At 38.8% G+C, this 25,195-nt stretch overlaps 1 protein-coding gene across 1 annotated transcript in view; it reads left to right on the forward strand.

Moving 5' to 3' along the window:
* The window catches only part of LOC111587577 (FERM domain-containing protein 5-like), an 87,757-nt gene that overhangs the window by 38,040 nt on the left and 24,522 nt on the right, over nucleotides 1–25,195 (forward strand). Inside the window, exons 2-3 of the mRNA XM_023297589.3 lie at nucleotides 23,293–23,397; nucleotides 25,018–25,060. Of these exons, the coding sequence (XP_023153357.1) occupies nucleotides 23,293–23,397; nucleotides 25,018–25,060 (148 nt within the window). The remainder of the gene's footprint in view (nucleotides 1–23,292; nucleotides 23,398–25,017; nucleotides 25,061–25,195) is intronic.

A 25,195-nucleotide genomic window follows, 5' to 3' on the forward strand; every position in this document is an offset into this window, starting at 1 on the left:
GGTGAAATATAAACAGGTCCTTGGCATTGCATCATATTTGTATGGCTCCACCAACCAGTCAACTTACAGTTCAAGTCCTTGAATGTACTAACCTGATCTTTAGCCCTTTGGACAGAATTATCATCACTTCCTCATTTTTATCTCCAGCCTCTGCAGTTGTTGAATCAGATGCATTAAAATGCCAAAGGACCAAGCTTGATTTCCGTACAATGGAATTCACTTGACAACTTAATGATTATACAAGTATGCAAACTACGAGTCTATTTAGTTATTTTTGACTGAAAGTGTCAAATTTCAATTTAATTTGGTATTCCTATACCTTCACTAAACCAGCTGGCTAATGTAACAACATCTATTTGAAAAGGAAAACTGACTACATTAGGGAGATATGGTAATGGGCTTTTCAGTGATTTAAAGGTGCAGTAAGAGATCGTAAGCTAATACAGTTTTGTTTAATTCAGCAAATATCTGTCCTCTGTGTGCTTTGATAAAAATATCTAAACCAATCCACACAACAACAACAATAAACATCAAAACATATAGAAAAAAATACAGTGCTGCGAACAATGTATTTTCTCCCCATACAGAAATCTTCTATTTTTGATAATTTGTCACACTTAAATGTTTCAGATCATCAAGATAATATTTATATTTATTGAATTTTATATAGAGATAACCCACAAAACACAAAACAGTGTTTTTAAATTATGGTTTACCATTTTTGCTTCAACCACTGAATCTGGACTCAAAAGGTAATGATAGGTGATCAAATCTACTGATTTACAGTATGTTCCCCTATGCATTGTGAATTACCTTCATTATCTCTGTGCACATGGCCCTTTTTAAGAACTGTACTGGTAAATAAAGTTCTCTTATTTAGTGTAATCTGAAAATTTTCTCAAAATAAAATCTTTACATAAACAGTTTATGATTAAGTGGCCCTGTCATTGTATACTTATAGGGTCAGTTGATCAACAGAGAGGTCCAATAATTTGTATACTAATCAGGTAAATAAACACTGGCAGTTTATTCAGAAATGGTACTAAATAACTTGTGAGTCCATCTTGAGTAAAAAGCAGGAGAAAGGTAAGAATCTGAAGATGCTTGTGCAGGTTGGAATGAAGATAGTATTTTATATACAACATTTATTTTGTATTTGTTCACTTTGTTCAGAACAGAGAGCTTTCATGAACCTGTTATTCTCTATGTTGGATGACAGACTTTCATATATTTTGATACAAGCGTCCATGATGTTCAGAACCTTGTATTAAGAAATGCACTAAGCTGGGTTTTCACAACTGTGGGTATGCTGTGCTAAAGGTCCCCTGTGGGCGGTTAATAATTGCTCATGTGCTGTGGTTATATGGATGAGATGAATACAATGGGGGGCTGTGCATACCCGCAGGTTACAACACAAGAAAATACAATGGCAGAGCTCTAAATTCAGAATGTTCTCATACAAAGCAATCTGAATCAGTGTAAAAGAAAAAGAAAGAGTTGAGTTTGTTAATAGCAGAAGCTTCCACATACAACTGTACTATGCAAAGACAAACAGGATTTAAGTCTGTATTTAAAAGCACGAGTACACTGTTGTTTAAAACTACTGCTAATGAAAATATCATCTGTTTCTGTGATTTCTAATGTAAACAAAAAGTGTGCTAATAGATGGTTTATCAGCAAGGTTGCTATTTTCTCTGTGGGTGATGCTAGAATGGTAATTATACTGTTAAAAGAGTATTGCTCTCAGCAGGCATTTAGATCTCTCTTGAGAATGAGGCCCTGTGTCTCAATGAGATTACCTGTATAAATAAAGGTTACATTTTTAAAAAAAGTCTGTTTATAAACAATGGAAATAATCTGTGTATATAGATCCGAAGAAATGAGTTGTCGAGGATGTTCAAATTCAGGTGATGCTTTAGGTCCATGGTGATCAATATGTTGTTAATTACTTCTCCTAAAGATTGTTTAACATGAGAATATGGCAGTAAATGAATTTAAACAAACAACAGCATGGAAAGCACTGTTCAGTATACATACACAGTATACTGTACAGTGTTTTAGAATAAGGCTTGTTTGAAACAGGCTGTTTTCCTCGGGGCATTTGGCTTCGTTCCTGCAATTCACATGATCCCAAATATATGCAGAGGTCAGATACATGTACATACATCTGGGGCTCATAGCACACACACATACAAGCGTTCTATCATCTTTGCAGCCAATATGATTCACACAGTTTGTCTTTTTGTAGTAACAAGTGTGAGTTCAAGACTTGTTCCACAGATAATGCATCATTCTTTCAGCTGGTGTTGAGGGTTCTGCCCTCACTGGCCTTTTTCTCATCACATCTGCCCACACAGATGACCATAAATGTGAAGGGTATGGCTCAGACAACTCAGAGTGTTTCATTCAGAACTGCCTGAGAAAGTTGCATCCTCGCCTACCACTCTCTTTTTCAGCTATAGGATCCTGGATGTTAAACTCAGCCGTGATTTACTGAGTCCCTTCTTCTCTTCTTATATGAAGTAGGACTGGTTTGGTTTTTCTCAGGTTTCTCTTCTTGCCACAGTGGTTTGTCCAGCTGCCTTTATCAGCACATCAGTACAAGAAGGAAGCAGTTTGCTGCAGCTCTGACTCAGTTTTCCATTCATGAAACCACTCTGGCAGCCTCCTGAGTGTTCTGACATCACACCCATGGTCACATTGTCCCCAGAGGAAATAAACCAATTCATTCACTGCACGAGTGTGCTCATGGTGCATTCTGGGGAGTATGAGGAAAGATAATGAAAAATCTTTTGTGTGGAGGATACATTGGCACGACATTGTCTGTCTGTCTGTCTGTGTGTGTGTGTGCACACCATCTGGCACTCTTGATGAAAGAATATAATGGTAAACCATGCGCATGTGCCTGCATGTGTGAGCATGGTTTAGGACAGCTGATCCGAAGCACCGGTGTGTGTGTGTGTGTGTGTGTGTGTGTGTGTGTGTGTGTGTGTGTGTGTGTGTGTGTGTGTGTGTGTGTGTGTGTGTGTGTGTGTGTGTGAGCTCATGTCCTTCTGAATCCTTGTCTGGATGCAAGCACAGCAGATGCAGGGCGCCTCCTTCCATCATGGGCCGTGATCACTAACACATTTGACCTGCTGACTGCTCGGTCAGGGCAACAGTATCGGCTGTTAGCACTTTTTACAGAACAAACCGATGTCTATGGTGTCAGAGCTCAAGGCTTTTTGTTACAGTCCTGCCCTTAGGCACTACATAGAGTGAAGCCAAGGTCTTTCCTGGAAGAAGTAGTTGTGATTTTACAAAACATAAAGGTATATCTTGAGGATTTTATTAAATCTTTGAGCAGCATCCTGATCTGTTTTTATTTTTGTGTGCCAAGTAGGTGATTTGTTCATTTAAACAGGAATGATGGTCCAATGGGAGCATGATGCTGCTCCTACTGCATCAGCCAACACTCATAAACCTGCTAAAGGACTTTGTTGCAGGACGGCTCAACCATAACGGTAACATTTGTTCCCAAGAGACAGGAAGAGAGATTCACATTCCCCCGAACCCGCTTCTGTATGGCTAATTATATTAGGACTTATCATAAAGGTCTATTCTAAATCATAATTGTGATTATAATTTCATTTTAATATCACTGCTATTAGACTAAACACATATTTTGCTCGGGCCTATTCTTTCACTGGATGTGAACTTTAACCATTTAAATGGTGTATATTTTTCCAAACAAACTGTAGTTTTGATGGTAATACGTTTTACCTCAGTCTGTGGTACTGTAGCTGCTGAGTGCGTTAACTGCAGGTTATTTTACACTCTGAGGTTGAACATCTGATGTAAAACCTATAATAGCTGAAATGTCTCTTCTAAGTAGAGGCTTGGCCTGGGAAATAATTTTAGCGACAGCAGCTGCTACTGAATGGTCATGGAAATATTAATGAAACGTTATTAGAGTTGCCACAATTAGTCTGCATAATCAACAAAATCAATGCTGAAAATGCAGCGATAGCAACATGTTTTATCAGTGCATTTTTTTTCCAACAATGGAATGAGTATGAAATAGCGACTGAAATGTGTCTCATTAAGAGTAGGCCTACATGTTAAGCAGTAATCACTGTAGAGCCATTCCTAAGCTGCTGCTTTGCACTGCTAAACTACTGATTTTCCAGCCACAGCGTCAACAGACAGACTCACCATACACGACGGCTGAACTGAAAATTGAGCCATATTTTCAAAGAATCTGAAGCTACTGCCAAAGTCTCAAATGACTACACAATAAAAAGGAAATCCATTGCTTTAGCTGCTCCGTGATTGGAAATTTTCCTCTGTGTTAATGTCTCATTTTGTCATATACAAGGAGAGGTTTCTCACTTTGTTGAGGCATACAATAGGAGTTTTGGGAGTTGCACTACTGACTATTTTATTTTTTTACATTTTAGTTTCCATTTTCTTTTGCACTGTAACATGTAAATCTTTACATACATTTCATGCTGTTCTTCTTAATGCAGTGAAAGTCTGTCAAAATATAACAAACTAAAATGAATGGCCATTTTGCTTTTTTGGAGGAAAATTAATTGTTCAGATTAATCGACTAATCAATAACATAACTGACAAATCAATGTCCTACATGTTATAAGAATATTACAGGCGTCATGACTTTGATGTCTACCTATGACTTTAATCATGAAGGTGACACTGTTCTATAGAGTGTAGTTTATAGAACATTTCAGATTCAAGAAAAAACTTGCAGAAGAGCAGGACTGAGAGAAAAGGGCACAACTGCAAATCTGTTTGCTGCTTCAGCACAGACAGTCCAATGGATTTATCACACACGCAGCTACTGATATTTCAGAATCTATAGTCGAGGCCACAGTTCTAACTTGCACAGACCTAAAGATAAAGCATCAGTGATTCAGGCAGGACAAACATATTCAAAGAAACAGACCAGGAGGGTCCTCTGCTCCTGCACTCTCTCTCCTACCAGAGGATGGAGAGATGTACCACATCTGATTTGTAGCTGAAAACTTTTGTTTGCATATCTTTCACAAACTGTATTGCTGTCCTGGTCTCTCATTAATTCAAACACAACCTCATCTTGAGAATCTTATCGTTTACCCTTTCACGGTAAGGAAATAACCACTCAGCCGAGTAATAACATCTGCATATTAACAGCGCTCCTTCAGTTATTCTCTTAGATGAATTGCCATTATAGAGCTTACTAAGCTGAGTAATTGTTGGGTAAAGTGACTTCTGGGCATTTACTGCAGGTAGCTGAGCCACTTATTTCCACCACTTTATGAATGAAACAACATATGTAAAGCCATCACAACACCAGAATGTAGTTCAAACTGCTACTAGAGGTTAGAGAATGAAGGGAAAATTGCATGAACACTATGTATTTATTATTTCGCCTACGTGATACTTTTTTTTTTTTTGACAACCTTTCACAAATATGCCACAAAGAATAAGTCACTGGATACAGTGAATTTCGGCTGTTGCAAATGGATTCTGAAAACATAGAGATCTTCCACCAGCATTACATAAAAAGTGTCATAGAAGTTACGCACTGCTAGATGCAAATCAAGTAGACATTTGAACACAGACATCTCTTACACTCTACTCCACATCTGAGGGAACAAGCCCTGACGTTTGGTGGATCTTTTGTCACTTACAATTTGTTATGTCAGAAAAGAAAAATTCTGAGTCTCTGTCCCAAAGAACATTCCTCAAAATCCTTTTCATGCTAAAAACGTGCCCGACCATACTCATGTGAAAAGATACTGCAATTGATAACACATTCACAGTTCTAACGGATTGAATGGAGGTTTTCTCAGCAGCACAGATCATCACTGGTTTTCAGCTGTCTCTTAATTTAGCTTTTCCTTCTATAGCAGCTATAGTTTTGCTTCATTTATTGTTACTAGAAAACTGCTTGGCATTTATTGCACTAATGGCTGTCAACAGTCAACGGTCAAACATTCTTCATCCTACTGGTGTGGGTCAAGTCTGTGCAGCTTGATTAGCACATAATTAATTTGACCATTTTGTGATGATTTGGCTTAATGTAAATTCAAAGCATTGCAGTTGTTATTTTAATTAAAATACTGAATTGATGAGTTTATTCACATCTGATGAAAGCTAACATATTTAATCACTATGAATCCATTCAAATGTACATTTACTTCTTATTTTGCTTTTTTCCCCTTCAGTAGACAGTACTGTAATTTTGCTGATTCATCACCTGCTATTCTGACTAATGTTTTCCAAAACCATCCATCTATTTCCCAGGCTATGTGTCAGGGAAGTGTGAGGCCAGTAATAAATCAGCTTGCTTGCAGTCTTGTTTGAACTGCATCTGAATAAACACAGCTCATAAAATTACAGTATATGTCTGTCAAATGGGTATATGCTTACCTTGGACCAGCTCGATCTTAAGCTGGACACTTAACACCATAAAGCCGCCAGTATGAATTGCACTTTAGTTAGAATTCTACTTATATGTCTAAATAAGCTCCAAGACTATGCTGAAAACCTTATATTCTCATAAATGAAAGTGTGGAGAACATTACATTGCTATTTGCAGTAAGTCTCTTGTGATGAGGAGCAATGTTCCACATTTCTGGCACAGTTTAGTGAATCCAATTTAGAGTGTCCCTTTATTTTTTAAAAGGCTCAGCTCAGAACGACACCTAATAGTTTAATGTGAGACAAATTACATCATAGTAATATCTCAAGGCTTGAGCTCAAGCCTTTAATAGGTCTAAATTACATCACTGTTTTGTTGAGCTAAAATGTAAAGATTTGCACTCCCTTTAAAACCTTTTTTTCATGCAGTATACAATAGGTATGAGTAGTACATCCCTGTACAATATCACTTAAATGTCAAAGGATTTTAGATTATATCACCTCTCATAACTTGCATCAGAAAGAGCTATAGTACCACTAATCAGAGCCGCAGTGGTTGTCCTCTTTAAATGACGCAACAGATGGTGCATTCTTTGCACAATCTAGCTTTGAAAAACAGATGGACAAGCGCTTCAGACTTGGCACAGTGTATATTAATAGAAATATCAGTTTTTGTGACAGCTCAGACAGTGTGATAGATGGACAGTGCATATGTCAACCTTTATATAAAAATACTTGCTTGATGTTCCAAACAAAACGGCAAGAATAAACTTTGCTAAAGAAAATGAAAAGCTGCTTGATAAATGTTGGCAGCAGGACTGCTACAGTGAATGCGTAGTCCAGACAGTGAAGCATAGAGGTGGGAGTGTGATTGCTGAGTGTAAAAGTTGTGAGATATGCTACATTTATAGATGGCATCATCTGTGGATATATCAAAATACTGAAAAACAAGGTGACTCCCGGTCTGCAGAACTTCGGCATATCATAATGATTCAAAGCACACTGCCAAAATAACACAAGAGTTTCTAAAGAAGACAAAACTGTAAGATTTGACCTGGGCAATCATGTCGTCTGACTTGAATCCAGTAGAACATTTTTGTCCTATTTTAAAGAGAAAGACAGAGGAACACAGCCCCTCCAGCAAACACCTCCTGCATTTATTTTTCCCTCCAATTCTTGTAGTTTACATATCCAGCGGATTGACTTATTGCACATTTCACAATTACAAATTGCATGGAAGGAAGGAAGAAGGAAGGAAGAAACTGCTAGCATAACAACTTAGACCCCACAGGCACCAGAAGGTTTCCATTATATTTGTCTTATCTGTGCTGGTGGGGACAGCATGATGCACTGCGTGGCGAGTTTCTTGTTTTACTGATTCTGCATGGTAGTTTGTTAAAGTCATACAGTCGTGTTCTACTAAATAACAAAGGTGGGAAGTTTAGGTGAAAACAGGACTCTCAAATACAGCTGACAGCGCATCTGTCACAGAAACCAATACCTGGAATATGATCCACATAATTTATCCAGCTTGATATTTGCCCTCTCTGATCTTCAGTATCAAGATCATGACCTGTGCTGAGTGCGGTTTGAGCATCTGAAATTACCAAGAAACTTTGGACACTTCTAAAGCCTGATGTTTAAATGAAAAGATGTAATATGGACCAAGGGGGTGTTTTGAGACACGTGCAAGAAACATACTGTATCTCAGTCAAAATGTCACATATTCAAAAGATACTGCTGTGTTTGGCGGATTTTTTTTTTTCCTCTGTAAAAATATTTCTTATTTGCCTGCAAGATTTGACTATGAACTTACATTCAACATGTTGACAGGGTGAACATTGCTGCAGACACAGCAGCAGCTCTTACCTTTCTCTACAGAGATCAACAGTTCAGCTGCATTCCCACTTGATTTTAAAGTGTTTTCCTGGTCTGATATTTCATCTTTTTTTTAGCACTTACCACAAGTACCATTTTGTTTTATATAGCATGGGGGCAGATCATGGGCATAGCGGTATTCGCTCTCTTCTGATCATTTATTTGCAGTGGCTTACTCAAGATGTGTACATATTGTGAGCATGACAACAGAGACGGCATCCCTTTATATACAATACCTCGATAGATGAGTCTAGTGTGGTCATTTGAATATGTTGTCTTCACAGAGTGTTTGGATGGACTGTCAGCAATATAAAAGGCAATTCAGTTTCTGTTCTGTTAAAGATATTTATTTGAACTCTGAGGCCAGAAACTACAGCACTGCATCCTATATCATATCTAAAATATCTTCAATTGCTATGCATATAGCATAATTGAACTGTTAGCTGTTGCAGTGTAGATGATTTTGCTGCCTGGCTGAATAATATGTGCAGTCTGGCAACTGTTTGTATTGTTTTCCAACACACTCCTGCAGATTCACTCACAGAAGCATTCAAAGCATGTTTTTACTACATTTTGGAAAGTATCCTCATCAACAAAGCCTGAGTTCTGGTAAGAAGAAAAGATAACAGGTTTAAATACTCTGGAAAACAGGATCATTTCCAGAGTTATAGCTAAAACTTTAAGATTCTTCAAGGACTTGTTATAAGTGCCTTGTTCAGTCCCTCAGGCTGGGGGGGTTAAAGGAAGTACAGAGAGAACAGGTGCTCAGTGGTTTGGCTTCTTTTCATCTTGTGCACATCACTGCCCTTTTCCTGGAGAAAAGCCTGAGAGACTGCTTAACTGGGGCAACAAGACATTTTGTGACTCTTGTTTTTCTTTTCCTGCTTTTTAAAAAAAAAAAAATTGTTACCTTCCTTCGACTGCTTTCCTTTAAACCACCACACTCAAGTTTCCTTTTCTACATAGCCGGTTATTGCCCTCTCCTCTGTCCAATGCCCCTCTCTCCTTTCTCTCTCTGCCAGTGTGTTTATACAGTGGTGAGCACTCAGAGTATGGTTGTCCCTATAACTCTTATGGGTTTCCTGCTCTCAGGGCCACTTCTCTGCTGTGGCATCTCAATAATGGAGCCCCCAGGAGCAGGGCCTCTATCTTAACGGGAGAGGATTTACACAACTGAGCCCTGATTGTGAATGCGGTCCCAACATTGCAGAGTCCCACTGGGCCACTTCAAGGGCAATAAGATGGCAGCCTGCTGACAGTGAACATCTTTTTAAGAGAATCGCTGTCTTTCCTCCTTGTAGTTAAGGGGTGTTTTAGGGGCCTATGACTGAACATAAAAAGGCCATAACAGATGCCTATTACTCTGAATGCATCAGCCAGTGTCATACCTGATGACAGCATGTATTGTCTCACTGGTTGGTGATGCATTGTACATGGAGGAGCATGGATGACGCTCCGGTATGTTGTGGCTGTCAGTAGGTGATTTTGTATTTCAGGAGAAACAAAACATCTGCTGAAACCATTGCATGAGTTATTTGTCAGTTACTGTCTAACAAACTAAAAAGAATGGAGTTTTGGTTTATCTGCATGAATGCATTTCATGTTCTGCAACCATACTCTGTTAAAGCGCATTTGTAAGCCTAAACACAGGTAACAGTGTTTCTGACTGATTGTGCTTTGTCTGTCAATTTGGCATGATGGACTGATCTAAATAATGTCCATGAGAGTCAGCTGTAGGTTGCCATTGCTCTAATAGATGACTTAACCAGGAGTGTTTCATGCCAACATATGAATCACATGTTCATGTAAGGAACCTGGATTTTTATTTTAAAAACCTGGCCTCCCGAAATCATGGTCCTTGCCATATAATTTTAAAAATTCGTTTGTGAAGGAAAATGCAAAATTTGCAAGAGTAACATGTCAAAACGACGATGTACAGTTTTTCTCTGTTTATGTGAAAATACAGATAATAACCTAGCATAGTCAGTAAATGTCCAGATAATAACTAGTAAAATGACAGAAGAAATGTGTCAATTTATATATTAACTGTAAAAAAAAGCCCACAGCTGCAAATAATGCCCACATCAAAAATCTTAATTTTTATAAATAGTACTTTTTGTCTTTTACAATATGCAGCCATGTAATTATACATCTGACTGTATTTAAATCAGAAAACAGTGTTGCTATTTTTGTTGATATTGTCATTATTTGAGAAAAGAAATTATATTAAAGATTGGAAAATATAAAATCACCAGAAAAAGTCATCAACATCCAAAACTGTGCATCATGTCCACATCAAAAATCTGTATTTTTACATGTAGTTTGTTTTCTTTTACAATGTGTGATCATGTAAAATTACACCATTTTTTATTGTTTTTTTTTTTTTGCAAATTTTTACTGTTGTGCCGCTGTTGTTTATTTGTTTTTTTAAAGTGTATTGATTGCTAACATCATGACAAATTGCAGCCTTCACAAGAGCTATAGTCTCTCTATTTGTCTATAGTTCAAATACACCAATTTGTCAGTGAGCTTTAGAGGTGCTAGTAGACATATTTTTGAGCTATGGAGAAAAGCAGGCCTGCTGTTTGCACCTGGCTCCAGTGTTTATGCTAGCACCTCCTGTCTAGCTCCAAACACCATCCTATCGTACTCCCAGCTTTATTATTAACTGTCAAACATCACGGTCAAAGTATTTCTTTAAAAATATATAACTTAAGACTTGTCACCATGGTCAGATTTTATTCCCAAACTTGAATTACCAGAATCCTGTTGAATTATACAAACGTATACAATGTTTTATTGAAACAGAAATGCAAGTTCTGCTCAAGATGAGTCAGAATGTCTCACCTCAAAGTAAAATAAAATGTGAAGTAGTTACGTCGTGGAAGTCCAGGTGCATGAAAGAGACACTCAGCATTATTCCACACAAATTTGGGGGATGAGCAATATTTCCTGAGCAATTAAAATAAGTGTCACTGTACTGAGCAGCAAGAATGAATCAGGATCCTGCAGCCAAATTTAAAGTAATGGCTGTGCAGGCAAATAAAGACCCAGTCTGATGCAGTTTGGGAGGAATTACATGGAAAGGAGAGAGCCTTATCTCCAAGCGGTGGTGTGAGTCATCCTCATAGAATTACCACTGAATGAGGCTTTATTCACAGTTTGTCTGCTTTTTTTCCCCAACATCACTGCAGGTCTGTGTAGCCTTGTGTTTTTAGATGAGTTGTACTGAAATGGTGTTGATCCTTCAAAGAATAACTCCATGGTCTTTAGAAGCAGGGTGCTGCAAAAAAAAAGTGTTTTGTGCCTTCAGTTTGAGTTCATGTGGTGTTGAAATGAAATTTTAGCAATTAATTCAGTTTTTGCTGTTTCAAAGAGGCCAATACATGAAGATGGCAGTGATAAATGAATGCTGTTTATCAATGCTGCTTTCATATAGGTCCATGACATGAAGCTAATATCAACAGCTGGTTAGTCTAACATAATGTAAAGATTGGCACCGTCAGCATATTTTTCTCATTTCTTCATTCATTCCAGCTCTAATATGTAAATATAGAGAATGAAACCTTGATTGGACAACTGTTAAATAAGTGGTGGCACTATTACATAACCGTGGCGTTAGTTTTTTTTTTTTTAGTATGTCGAAATGTATGCACAACATACCTGAATAAGTAGCTGTCTGTAGATGGCATTGCAATCTAGTTGATTTATCACCTCCATTAGATTGCCAGGGAAATCATGTTGAGTATAAATCTTCTAATACCACACAGCTGCTGACTGACAGGAACATCCACTACAGTCTTTCACTTCTGTGTCTGTGCTGCAGAATATGGAATGTACCCATTACCATATCATGAGATTATAGTAAGCCGTTTACAGGCTTTGCTTCTCGCAGCTTTGGCGGTAGCAACTTTAAGAACAGTGAAAATCAGCATAAAGATCATGCAGTGGAGCACTGAGATATGCTATCAACTCTGTTGTTGAGCCCCAAAGAAGGAGGCGATATTTAAAACCACCGTGAACCATTCTTCCACTTAATCACCTGCTATCCAGCAGCTCGGCGCTGTGTAGAGTTACAAAACTGAAACAAAACATTGCCGTGCAACACTGTTACCAGACGCTACTAGAAGCAGTAACCTTTCAGGACCGTTCGCTCAGTTGTTGCAATTTCCATCCTCTAGCTTAAAATGACACCATCATTTATTGATGTGGTGTTTCCCAAGCTGATATGGAACCCCTCTCAATAATTAATCTCACGCAAGTCCTGGCGAGGCTGAGAGAGCGGCGTGCTGCTGCCGACGCTCCTCTAAGGACCACAGTGATCATTTGGCCCCAGTCTGGGTTATTTCCATCTCCCCGTTTATCACTTTTATTATAGCTGTGCTGAAACATTGCGCGTGCCTCCATAAAGCACTTACGGCCCTCTGCTTGTTTAATACATTCCTCTCTCACTGACAGGCCTGCACTAATCTCATTTACCCACAGTCACTGTGGCTAATATCAGGGCTGCCCGCTGTGCACACTCCTGTACTGTTACTACTTCTATCACTGCACGTCTCACATGATTCATGCTACATACATGAATACGTGCACTGTGGACATAGACAAATAATCGCTGTTACTGTAACTCTAACTTCTAATGTTACTTTTAATTCCTTTACTGCTGCTATTGCTACATTCATTTTCTGTTGATTGTCTGAACAGACAACAGAAATCTTACACACAAAGGTGGTTTTGGTATTCTGATATGCCAAAGTGATGATGTGGACTCATTTGTAGGACCCCAAAAGCTGGTGTGCACAGGTGGCTGATATATATTTTATTACACATGCAAGTTACAAGTTGTTTTCATGTTGTCTTCATGTTGAAATTTAACAAGATATGAGGCTCCTTTTGCTTTTCCGAATGTTCTCATATATATACTAAACACTTAAAAGAAAAACTGAATCATGCTTATCAAAACCCATCATGACAAATGGTATAACAAGACAAGTAAAACAGATTGTCAATGCTGTACTAAAAGCAACATGAACCAAAAACAATGCTAAAGAGTAATCATTTCTCAATAAATTGATATGTCATTCGTTTGTAAAAAGGAAATTCTCAAAATCCATTTCAATTGATCCTAATGTCAAGTTTGTATTGTCTTTTTTTAGTGACAGAACATCTAACAGACATCATCATATGGAGGCCACTTTAATGATGCAGCTGCTCCACTTGGGTGCATCAACTTTAAATTCACATCCTACTCCTCTCCACATCCTTATCAGTGGTGAATCAGCCACATCTCGCCACCATTCGCATGGACTGTGTCGTTCTAGTAGCTTGCATCTGATGATTTTGCACTTTCTTCCATTTTCAATAATCAGTAATTAATGATTTGACCACTGCTGGAACCATTCAATCACTTGGATCTGCTTCAAACTATTTTGTCTGTGTCCTCACAAAAGTTCATGGCTGTGTGAGTCATATTTCTGAAGATAATAAACCCTTAAATGTGCCATTTTGTGCCCTTCATCAGACAATAAAGCCAAATCTTAGATGTTCTCACAGTATATCTTTCATTTTTTCAGCTTAAAATACTACAAAGATGGTTCATTTCACCATGACTGGAAAAGCCCTTGTTCTTAATAGACTATTCTGATCTGAAAACCACTTAGATGCTGCTGTTCACACCCTCTTTAGGAAGAGCACATCTGCATTTGAGCTGGATGACTGGTTAGTGAGGTGTTGGTGCAGCAACATATTTCCTTTCTGCCTGAATTAAAATGGATTGACCCATATAAGAGTTTACCAAAACCACTTTGAAGCCAGCAGAAAATGAGCTTCAAGTCTTCCACTTATCCTACTCCCAAGATTTGGCTTTTGTCACATCAAGAGCTCCATTTCTTCTGGACTGCTGATACCTGTCTGACTCTTTCTTGACTCCCTAAACAGTCTTAAATGTTCTCATGTAGTTTGACCCACAACTATTACAATCCATATCCATGAGATGTTATTATTTTGTCTCCTAAAGTCAGTTGTATCCAGGGGCAAAAGCAATCATCTACCCCTACTTAAACACACACAAGGGCCTCCAGGCCAGCCATTTGTCCTGATTAGAGAAGACCAGTGAAATCAAATATTGAAGTTTAAGGATTTCCCCATGAACCTAATGGAAGCTGACAAGGTAATAATAGCCCATGCTCCTTTATTTTATCAAAGGTGCCAGCATACACTGTGCCATTACATTTTCTTGTAGTAAGTGCTTTTGTAATGGTGCTGCTTGAAGGTCTCCGTCATATGGCAGCAAATGTGTATTTATTTTATTTGATCATATACAGTATATCATAATAAATCTATTTTTAGAGGAATTTACAAGAGGAAATGTGACAACTTGAATTTCTACACCCAGTACATGTATGTAAGCTGCACTCTGACAGAGCCTGAACAGTGGTAGATGAATGCGTTTAATTACTCTGGGAAGTACATTCATTTGTATAAATGAGTTTGATCAGTGGAAACACCATTTTTCAAAACTAATGTAAATATGTTGCAGGCCAAATTTAACTCAGACTACTCTTATGTAAGACAGATTAACTGGCCTATAGCAGAAAAGATGTTTCAGATGCGCTGCTGAATATGGATGGCATGAAAACATGACAGTCATTTAGGGACATCAGCCGATTTGAACGGATCAACATCTACATACTGGACTCACAGAGCCGCATTAGAACGCTCTGCTTGCTGTATTATTTGCAGGAAATAAATGAATTCATGTTTATTTAGCTGCGTTATTTATAAAATACTGAAGTCTTAAAGCGACTGTATGTCACTGCAGACTTATTCTAAATGAGCCCACAGGGAAACATGCTGACATTAAGCTCATTAATAGTTCCAATTCTCTGCAGTGTGATGTGATGAGCTGACAGTAGGCAATATTTAAGCCAGCCATGCTTTGTTTATTTTGAAATGTGGTTTAGCATTACTGGTTAGAAATCAACTAAATTTTTCTATTTTTAAAACCCAGTTATTATGGGCTGCTGGAGACTTTGCAAAATAGGAAGCATCACAGCAGTCCTGTGACCAATATGTTTTACAGTCAGTGTAAAGTCCTTATGTTGGATATAAACCAAAAATCAATTCCGCTGTAAAGCCTGTTGTATAGGCTCTAAAATGGCCATTTATCTCAATAACAGGTTATTATATTTCCTGATTTCATGATGCTTTTTCACTGAAAGGGTTTTAATCCAAAGACAGCATAGATCCAATTATTTCCCCTCACAGCAATGAAACCTGAGGGAGAGAACACAGCGGGAGAAACAATTCCTACACAGAAATCACATGACCACAAACCACATAATAGATCTGCAGTTTATCTACTCAAAAACAATAAAACGGTGCTTCAACTGGCAGCGTATATTATTTCCTCTCTGTAGCCACCAGTGTATTGCAGCTTGGCTCTGAGTTTAAATCTCATAAGGATGTTGAAGAACACTTAACTTCGGATCAATAGTGTTTCTGCCTCAGAGTCGGCCTTTGTGTCCCAGTGGACTCCCAGTCAGCTCACTGAAGTTCAGTGTGCCTCATTAGTATGCAACACAACACCACATATACATTACAAGTGTTTGGTCAGCTGCCTATGGGCAAGAGATTCTGCTGCTTTATCCTATTATAGTTTAGTCAAGTCAGACAATGAGTACGGAATGAAGTTAGAGTTCGATCTCATTGCAAACGGCATCAAAGTGCAGAGTTAGGTGAATTACCAGGAACAAAGGGATTACCTGCACTCAATGCTATGCACAATAGAAACTCGACATCAGAAGTTCTTTATTAAGTCATGGCATTTAAAATCTATTGTAACAACTGTCCAATGTAGAAAATGTAAAGTGTGTGTGCATAATTTGCGCCGTTGGTATTATAATCGGTGGTCTTCATGAATTGCTTATACAAATGCATTTCATTCCTCTTCATTTATGTGTTTGAGAATGGGACTGAGATAAATCACCCTGAATCTTTGTTGTTGTTTCATAACTACTAGCATGGACATGGATCATCAGTGACTTGATCACCAGTAACACACCAAGGCGCCACATACACTAACACACAGGTGCACACATAGAAGGAAAACACACATTAACAAAATGATTAATTGGGGAGGCTTTTTTGGGCATCGCTCGAGTTTACACTACTGAGCACAGATGGAGTGAGTGGGAGGAACAGACTGAAGATGTTGTGGATGTAGAGGTTTCACAGGTGTAGCACCAACATTTATAATAGAACAAGAAGCATTGAGGCTCCTTTTATGTGTGTGTGAGATAGAGAGAGACCGCAAATGGATGTGTGTGTGCTTCTATTTTTGCTGCTGGCGAGTCAGCAGGCATGTCCTGGTGAGTCAGGGTATATGTCGTGACAGTGACATACAGACACACTGACAGAGGAGATGGAGGGTCAGCCTGCTGCATCCTGGGAAAGGTCTGGTCAGTGCACAACTTGACACAACAGAGCCTGATGTGTTTAGGTTGAGCTCTGCTTTGGTTTGGGATAAAAATCGCTCAAAGGCTTAATTAAAAGTGGTAGAAGATGAGAATTTGAATCAATCTTTCCAGCCCCTGGTTTAATTTATGCACAAGCCTTTTTGATGTTGCAGTCATATTTGAGCATTTTTAATACACTACCAGTCAAAAGTTTGGACACACTTTCTCATTTAATGTTATTTTCTTTATTTTCATGACTATTTACATTGTAGATGCTCACTGAAGGCATCAAAACTATGAATGAACACATATGGAATTTTGTAGTAAACAAAAAAGTGAAATAAGTCAAAACATGTTTGATACTCCAGATTCTTCAAAATAGCCACCTTTTGCTTTGAGTACTGCTTTGCACACTCTTGGCATTATCTCAATGAGATTCATGAGGTAATCTAAACAGTCGTGAAGGAGTTCCCAGAGATGCTGAGCACTTGTTGCCCCTTTTGCCTTCACTCTGTGGTCCATCTCATCCCAAACCGTCTCAGTTGGGTTTAGGTCAGGTGACTGTGGAGGGCAGGTCATCTGACCTAAGCAGCACTCCATCACTCTCCTTCTAGGCCAAAAAGCCCTTACACAGCCTGGAGGTGTGTTTGGGGTCATTGTCCTGTTGAAAAAGAGATGATGGTCCAAATAGATGCAAAATGGATGGGATGACATGTCACTGCAGAATGCTGTGGTAGCCATGCTGGTTCAGTGTGCATTCAATTTGGAATTAATCCCCAACAGTTTTGTAATTTTCCGGATTGACTGTCCTTCAGTTCTTAAATTAATGATGGACTGTCATTTCTCTTTACTTAGGTGAGTGGTTCTTGCCATAATATGGATTCTAACAGTTGTCAAATATGGCTGTCAACTGTGTACCAACCTGACTTCTGCACAACACAACTAATAGTCTCAACCCCATTAAGAAGGCAAGAAATTCCACAAATTAACCCCGATAAGGCAAACCTGTGAACTGAAAACCATTTCAGGTGACTATCAAATGAAGCTCATCGAGAGAAGGACAAGAGCTTGCAAAGCTGTCATCAAAGCAAAGGATGGCTATTTTGAGGAATCTAAAATATAAAACATAATTAGAGTTATTTCGCAATTGTTTGTTTGCTACATAATTGCATATATCTTGCTTCATAGTTTTGATGTCTTCAGTATGTATCTACAATGTAGAAAGTAGTAGAAATAAAGAAAAACCATTGAATGAGAAGGTGTGTCCAAACTTTTGACTGGTAATGTCTGTTGTTCAGTATGCGTGTGGCTCAGCAGGTAGAGTGGCCATCTGGTAACTGGAGGGTTGCTGGTTCAAAAGAAGACACGCAATATGTAATATATAAAAGGATCGTTGAAGATATTTTACCTTAAGTTAAAAATTCATGCATATGCTGGGGATGTATAAATTTGATCCACAAATATGTCAAGTGGCAACCTGTGTGGCTAAAAAATGAAGCCAATGTCAAGTGTCAAAAACTGCAGTTCTACAAATAGCCACTTGAGGCTGGTTTTAGAAGAGAATCAATTCCCACAGACACCCATGTTAAACTATCCAACTTTACTGTGGAAATAAACATGGTTTTAAAAATGCTTTTGGTCTCTATAGCTAATTTATCTGTTCATGTCACCTTTACGGTTGACACATTTTGGTTTAGCTCACCTTTTTAAATTGTATTAAGATGGAAAGCAGCGACCAGCGTGTACAGAGAAACTCTTAAGGACGAAAGCTCAAGAGGAAGCACGGACGCTTCCTGTTAATACATAGTTTTCTTTTCAAGTGTGTTTGTGTGCGAGTGTGTGTGTTTGAAAAGAGAATGAGGGGCCAGAGGAAGGACCCCAGCACTCGGTTGTATGTCGACCAAATCAATGTCAATATGTAAATGAAATCGCCCCCCTGAACTCCCTCAACTCTGGAGTGGATTCTTTTTTTTTTCCCCTAACAAACTTGATATGTTTGCATGGCTCACCTAAGCCCACTCACACTCCACCTCTTCGCTCATTTTTGGATTACCTAGTAATTAGGAGAAGTCAAATACTGCCAAGAGAGCACCTTACTGAGCTTTAAAACCGCTTATCAGGACACCTATGGGTGACGTCATGGAAGGTTTTTATACAACTTACAGAGAAACATACAGAGAAAAGAGGCAAAAGATGAGAGAAACTCCTCACAGCTCACACATTGGTGACAGTCTGGCTGTTAAAGATGCACAGTTTTTCTTTATTTATTAAGAAAAAAGTGACTCCTCACAGTTTGTCTCTTTGGTCATGAATGACAACAGGCACAGTTTGACTTTGACTGAAGCACATGGGGCAGGAGCTCTACCGTCAGGAAGCCCTGTCAATGTGAAACCACATGTCACCTGAGGGGGTTTATTCTGACATCTGATTTGATATTGAGTGAAATAAAAGTTTGGACAGGCCTCAGCATAGATTCTCTCATTCTCTTAAATGATGCCTCTCCACAGCCCTCACATAGATTGTTGTGAATCACAGACAGACCAGTCCATCCATGCAGTTATTCTCCCATGTTTTTTTGATTGACTTTTTGATTGCGGTGCTATGGCATGCTGTATTGAGATGCATTAATCTTTGTCATCTGCTCTTGCTTGTTCTATTCCTCTTCATTTTGTCTCTCTCTCCCTGTATTTGGTTTTGCCTTTCTCTTCTCTTTTCTCTCTTCCCGTTCTCACATATCTGCATTTGACTTTCTCTGACTATGCAGTTTTGTCCCTTATGTGAACACAGTGTCTCTTCCAAAGGGCAGAGTCAGATATTTTATAGTGTCATTTACCGCTAAAGAAAGAGAAGATATATCCTATACGTACACTGTGCCCGGTACAGTAAAAAAAAATTCCTCTGAAAGTGCTGCATGTACTCTTCACAAGTCTCTTGGGTAATGCATCCTAAACGAGATGTTTTCAGACACATTGGAACAATGTAATGAGACGTATTGGAATAATGCATTCCAAAGTAGAGCTGCCTGGTTAGAAATTCTTAAAACTGCATCTACTTCTTTTCCGTTCGTGAAAAAAATCTATAAATATGTAAATTTTGTAGATTTCGTACTACTGGACACAGCATGTCTCTGACTTAACTAGAAAATTCATATTGGACTTGCAGTTTGCTTGTCAACCGTAATTTGATGATGTGTCATTTCCTTGTTTTGACCAGTACCCTGCACATTGATAGTGGATTATCCTCCCTTTTGATTCATTAATGTAACACATAATAGATGTGTAAGCTACTGCAGACAAAGACCCTAAAGAAGCGCTTCATTCCTGGCAGAGCGTTGCTCACTTTAACTATATATTCCTCTGTGATAGGAATACATTTAACTATCACAAACCATAAGTTTGCCTTGGTTTGTTTTTAAAGGAGACTTGCATTTATTTTTTTTGGTACTGAGACTGTAACCTCCACAAATACTCTCCTGAAAATGGTCCTTTTGAGGGAAATGTGTTTTCTCCTCGATTACATCATAATGTAGCACAGATACATTTGTAATTAACACATCTTGATAAATAATTTTATTTCTTCACTGTTATGCATTTTCAGCCAACCAGTGATATCAGTATATTAGATGAGTTGGTTCTCATCAGCCTGGTAAACCAGAAAATGGAGCAGATGCTTGAAATGTGTTGTGAAAGGAGATATTTTAACTCAAAGTGTGATATTTTCCTGAACCAAACCACACAGAGAGTGACAATGTAACTGTCGCCTTGGAATAATGGTTCCATGCATGATGAAAACCCTAGTCCCTTGGATAAAAGTCCTATTGCAGACGTATGATTATCACCAAATAGTGACCTTTTAGGGAGAAAATATGTTTCTTTTAAAATGCAAATGAGTATACAGTTTAGTTGTATAGGAAAGCGATTGTTGTGAAGGCATAAAAGCCAGCCATTTTTTCATTTTAAAAATGGATTTAAGGTAAACGCAGAGACACTTTCCTCCACCCCGGACGAATGTGATAACAATCTTTGAATGCTGAACTTTCCACGGACATCATTCTGCAACCTGAAAGTCAAATTTCTTCTAGAAACATACTCGCTTTTAAGATTAGATGTATTGTAATAGGTTACATTAATAGTTCACATCTGACCTGATTTTATTTAAAGCAAAGGTTCAACATTTTTGGAAATCTGCTTATTTGCTTTGTTGCCCAGGTTGGTACCACTAACATAAAGCCTTTTTTTAACTCCCAAACATTTAGCCTGGTTTACTGAATTTTTCATTATCAGTTGAGATCATTCTTTAATATTATTCACCCTGTTACAGTAACTAACCCCTTTTTGATGTCAACATCATGCTTTTGAACCAGCTGCAGTCTTTTCTTGTGCCTCCTCACCTACAGTCCTCACTACAAGCCTGAGGACAGCAGCTATTTAAAATATTGCAGGGGTTTAGACTTACATTTTGCTGGCTTTGCTATAAAGCTCCCAATTACTGGTTTGTGGTCTGTTATGCATTCAGTGGCAGTTGTGTTTCCATCTACCTTAGTGTTGCAGTTAAATCTAAATAAAGACTCCATTAAAAATAGGCTTTAATGAGACTTTTGGGGCAGATGCTGTTTTTTTAAGGCCCTGCTCACACTGAATTACCCTGTTACTGCCAAGACAGCAGGGACTGCTCCTCTACCACCTGATCAAACCATTGTGTATATGAATTAGGTTTTCCTGGTTTTTAACTGATTTAAATGTTATTTTAACAATTATAAAGTGTGATCATTGCATCCCCAGGTTCTATAAATGTTTGTATATTTGCAAGAGTCAAATTTATTTGTATTACATTGCATGACAAAGGCTTCCTCGTCTTTCTCAGCCTGCCTTTTTCCTTTGCCTACACCTTGTCTCACTGCTTTTTCGGGTCTTTTTCTGAAGCAGAAATTTCTCTGAGCTTTCACAGATGGCTGCCGCCTCAATATGAATATTTGATAGCCCTCATATATCTCCCTTGAGGGCAGTGAAATATTAAAACACTTTCTGGTGGCCGTTTTGACTTCTCAGAGGCTCCAAAAAAATGGACTTCCTGATGAGGCAGAAAGACATCACTTTGATGTGACACTATCGATATGTTTTTAAAATGTCCTCTTCATTTTCTTTTTTTTTTTTTTTTTTTTTTTTTTTTTTTTTTTTTTTTTTCTTTTTTTTTTGTCTGCATTTGTTCTCATTGTTTAACTCCACAAAAGGGGAGTCAACATTATATGAGATTGATGCATATTTTAGTCTTGCAGCCAAATATTTTAATATTTAGTGCATGTGTGTGACCATCACCGGCCCTCCCTGAAAGCTAAGCAGATATTCTTTATTAGAATTCCCTATTATGAGCCAGGGAGGGCAGTGCTACACCTCAGTGATGTGTGGGGGAAACAAAGACTGGACAGGACGAACAGGACGAACAGGATGAACAGGGATAGAAAATAACAGGCATTGCTATTGCAATTAAAGATTGTAAGGTGGTGTGTTATGCCCAACTACTAATTGCCCATCAATAAAAAAAAAAAATAAATAAATAAATAACAATTTGAAAAAAGAAAAGAAAACCAAACCAACACAAAAGAAAAAGAGATTCAATAATAAATGAACAAATGGTACTGAGCACCATAATTGTGGGTGTCTTGATAGTATAGAATAGAATAGAATAGGCCAGAAAAGGATACTAGTGCGAGAGAGAATGAGTTTAGGGTAGAGACTGGAGAAATTCTCAGCACATTCTGGCGGGACCCATCAATCGCTGAAATGGGACTCGGCAGTAGCTGGCAAGACCTGATCAAACATGCAAGTGTGAAGAACCCCGAAGCCCAGAACAGCAGTCACGGCAAGGCAGGGCCAAGTCAACAGGGCATCCCTCCCCCCGGGCCGTAGGAGCCACAGGGCGGCACCCCTAGAGAGCCACCGGGGCCACCGTGAACGACGCGAACCCGGAGAACAAGAGGGAGCAGCTACTGACACCCCCTGCGCGCCCAGACCGACCCAGGTGGCCCGGGGCACGAGGACCCACCCGCCACCCAAACCCTAACCCCGCCCACCCCAGTCCCCACCAAACCCCCCACCCCACCACCCGACCCGCCCACCCCCCCCCCCTCTCCCCCCCCCCGAGGGGGCCAACGGCCCCACACAGCCAGGAAGCCAGACACAGGGGCCGAGCGGCCCACCGAAGGGATGGCAACCAGCCCATCACAAGGCAGGCCACCACCGGGAGCCGGCCAGAGGAAATCGGAGCCGGGACCCGATGTCCTCTTCATTTTCTTATGTATGATGTTTCTCACTGCTGTACCTTTACATGGTCTGGACTTCAGATTGGAGTGTTTGCATGGATGGCAAGCACCATCGATCTACTGGGGGTTCATTAACTGTGTCTGTGAATATGCAAATACTGGGCAGGCGGAAGGAGGCAGTGGAGTGGTGTAAAATGAAATTGCACTTTTGTATGTTTTCGCTTCCTTTCTGTCTTTAATATCCTACAAGAGTCAGTGTGTTATATGAATTTTCTCATGTTATCTCTCTTTCAGCGGGATGCCAAGGGACAGTACCTGTTTGACCTCATCTGTCACCATCTCAACCTGCTGGAGAAAGACTACTTTGGCATTCGATATGTTGACCCAGACAAGCAGAGAGTAAGTATTAATCTTCTTAATAAGAATCCCAACTAGATTTCTGTGGGATTTAATTTAGTTTATTCCAATAGTGTCACTCTGCTGCAGCATGAGTCATGCTTTAGCCTGTTCTCCTTCTCTCTGTCGTCTTCCTTTCATTTAAAAACCCTCTTGTCATTTGTTTCTTTGACACCCTTTCATCTGCAATGTCTTTTTCTTATTATTTTTTGAAGCATTTCTAAGACTTTATTCAGCAGTGATAGTGGAAAGAGACAGAAAATGGTGGCAAAGATAGTAGCAGAACGATATACAGGGAGTAAAGCAAGGATTTGCTGCTCAGGGAATTTGTACCCATAATTTGAACCAATTCGACTATCAGGTCATCCATCTCAAATGATTTTCACAAACTTGGCCATTAAGTTTAACTTTACTAAATTTTACATTTTAAACAAGCTGGTATCTGTAAAGTTAGTTGCATTGACATCTAACAGTGTAATTACAATAGTATGACATCAACATTGGATATCAGCTTTTAAAGTTTATTCATTTGATCTGTTGGATAATTTGTGATTAAGTCATTTGTCCGCTTGAATAAAAACCAAGCTACACAATTTTGTTTTTTGACAAACCTGATAACTTGTGCACCCAAGTTAACGAAGTAATTTTCACATCCTTGAAAATCCATTTTGTTTCTCAAGGGTACACTTTTCAAATGTACATTTTTAAAAAGAATACTCGGGAGCTGATGCAAGAATAAGAAAGCATCTCTGGCGACTTCTATTTTAAAAAAGAAATGTTCTGTTACTGCTCTGTACATTGTCCCAATCAGTTTCTGCAATCTCTACACTGGGTTTTACAATCTGTAGTCTATAGAGCAAATTATCTGGTCTCAGAGGCTGTGATTCATACTTTAATAAATGTTATTTGGTATAAATGTTAGCTCTTAATGCTCTAATGAGTCTTTCTTTCCTCTACATAAATATTCAGGACAGGTAGGTGAGCCAACGAGTTACAATTATGCCAGCTGGCAAAAGGCCATCCACTTTGATTGATTTGAATATCAGTCTAAGAAATTAACAGAGTCATGTCTGAATCTGCAGGCCTTGAACTCAATATTTGTTAATTATGCACTCTTGAACTATAAGTAGAATTACAAATGCCTTTGAAAGCTTAAAAATGTCATCCACTTTGCACTCTCAGGATTCTGTCTGTATTTTAAGACATGAGCCAGCAGACATGTTTTAGGAGAACTTGAATGACAGCTAATCAATGAACAGTCAGTCAGTTAATATGAAAACTAATAAAGGTAGCATAACGGTATTGTAGTTTACAGTTACCTTGTTGTGACTTTGGTGCCCCACTGTTGTCAGTGTGTCATTATCTCACTGATTAAAGCCAGTTTTGCCTCGTGATGTTCAGCGCTCTGACAGAAAACAGCACTCTCCTGATTATCTTCCAAACAGCTTTCTTTCTATCATCTTCTCTCTGCATGGCGACTGCGTTGGAGGGAGTCTAAATAAACAGAAGGCGAGGAGATGGGAGTAATTCTACTGTGCCTTCCAGCTATAGATTACAAGTCATCATGCTCAGCTGCTGAGCAATCAGACCCCAGACTGACAGCTCTGTCTCTCTTTCTCACAGCACTGGTTGGAGTTTACAAAGTCAATTGCCAAACAAATGAAATGTAAGTATTTCTTTTAACATGGCTGATTAGTTTGTGCTCACTGTTTTGACCGAATCCACTTCCATAATGTTTGATTAGAAAAAAAACATAATATGCAAAAAGAAGTCATGTTTGTACGGACTTCTGAAATATGAC

This window comes from Amphiprion ocellaris, chromosome 1 (assembly GCF_022539595.1).
Source record: "Amphiprion ocellaris isolate individual 3 ecotype Okinawa chromosome 1, ASM2253959v1, whole genome shotgun sequence".
Classification (NCBI taxonomy): Eukaryota; Metazoa; Chordata; class Actinopteri; family Pomacentridae; genus Amphiprion; species Amphiprion ocellaris.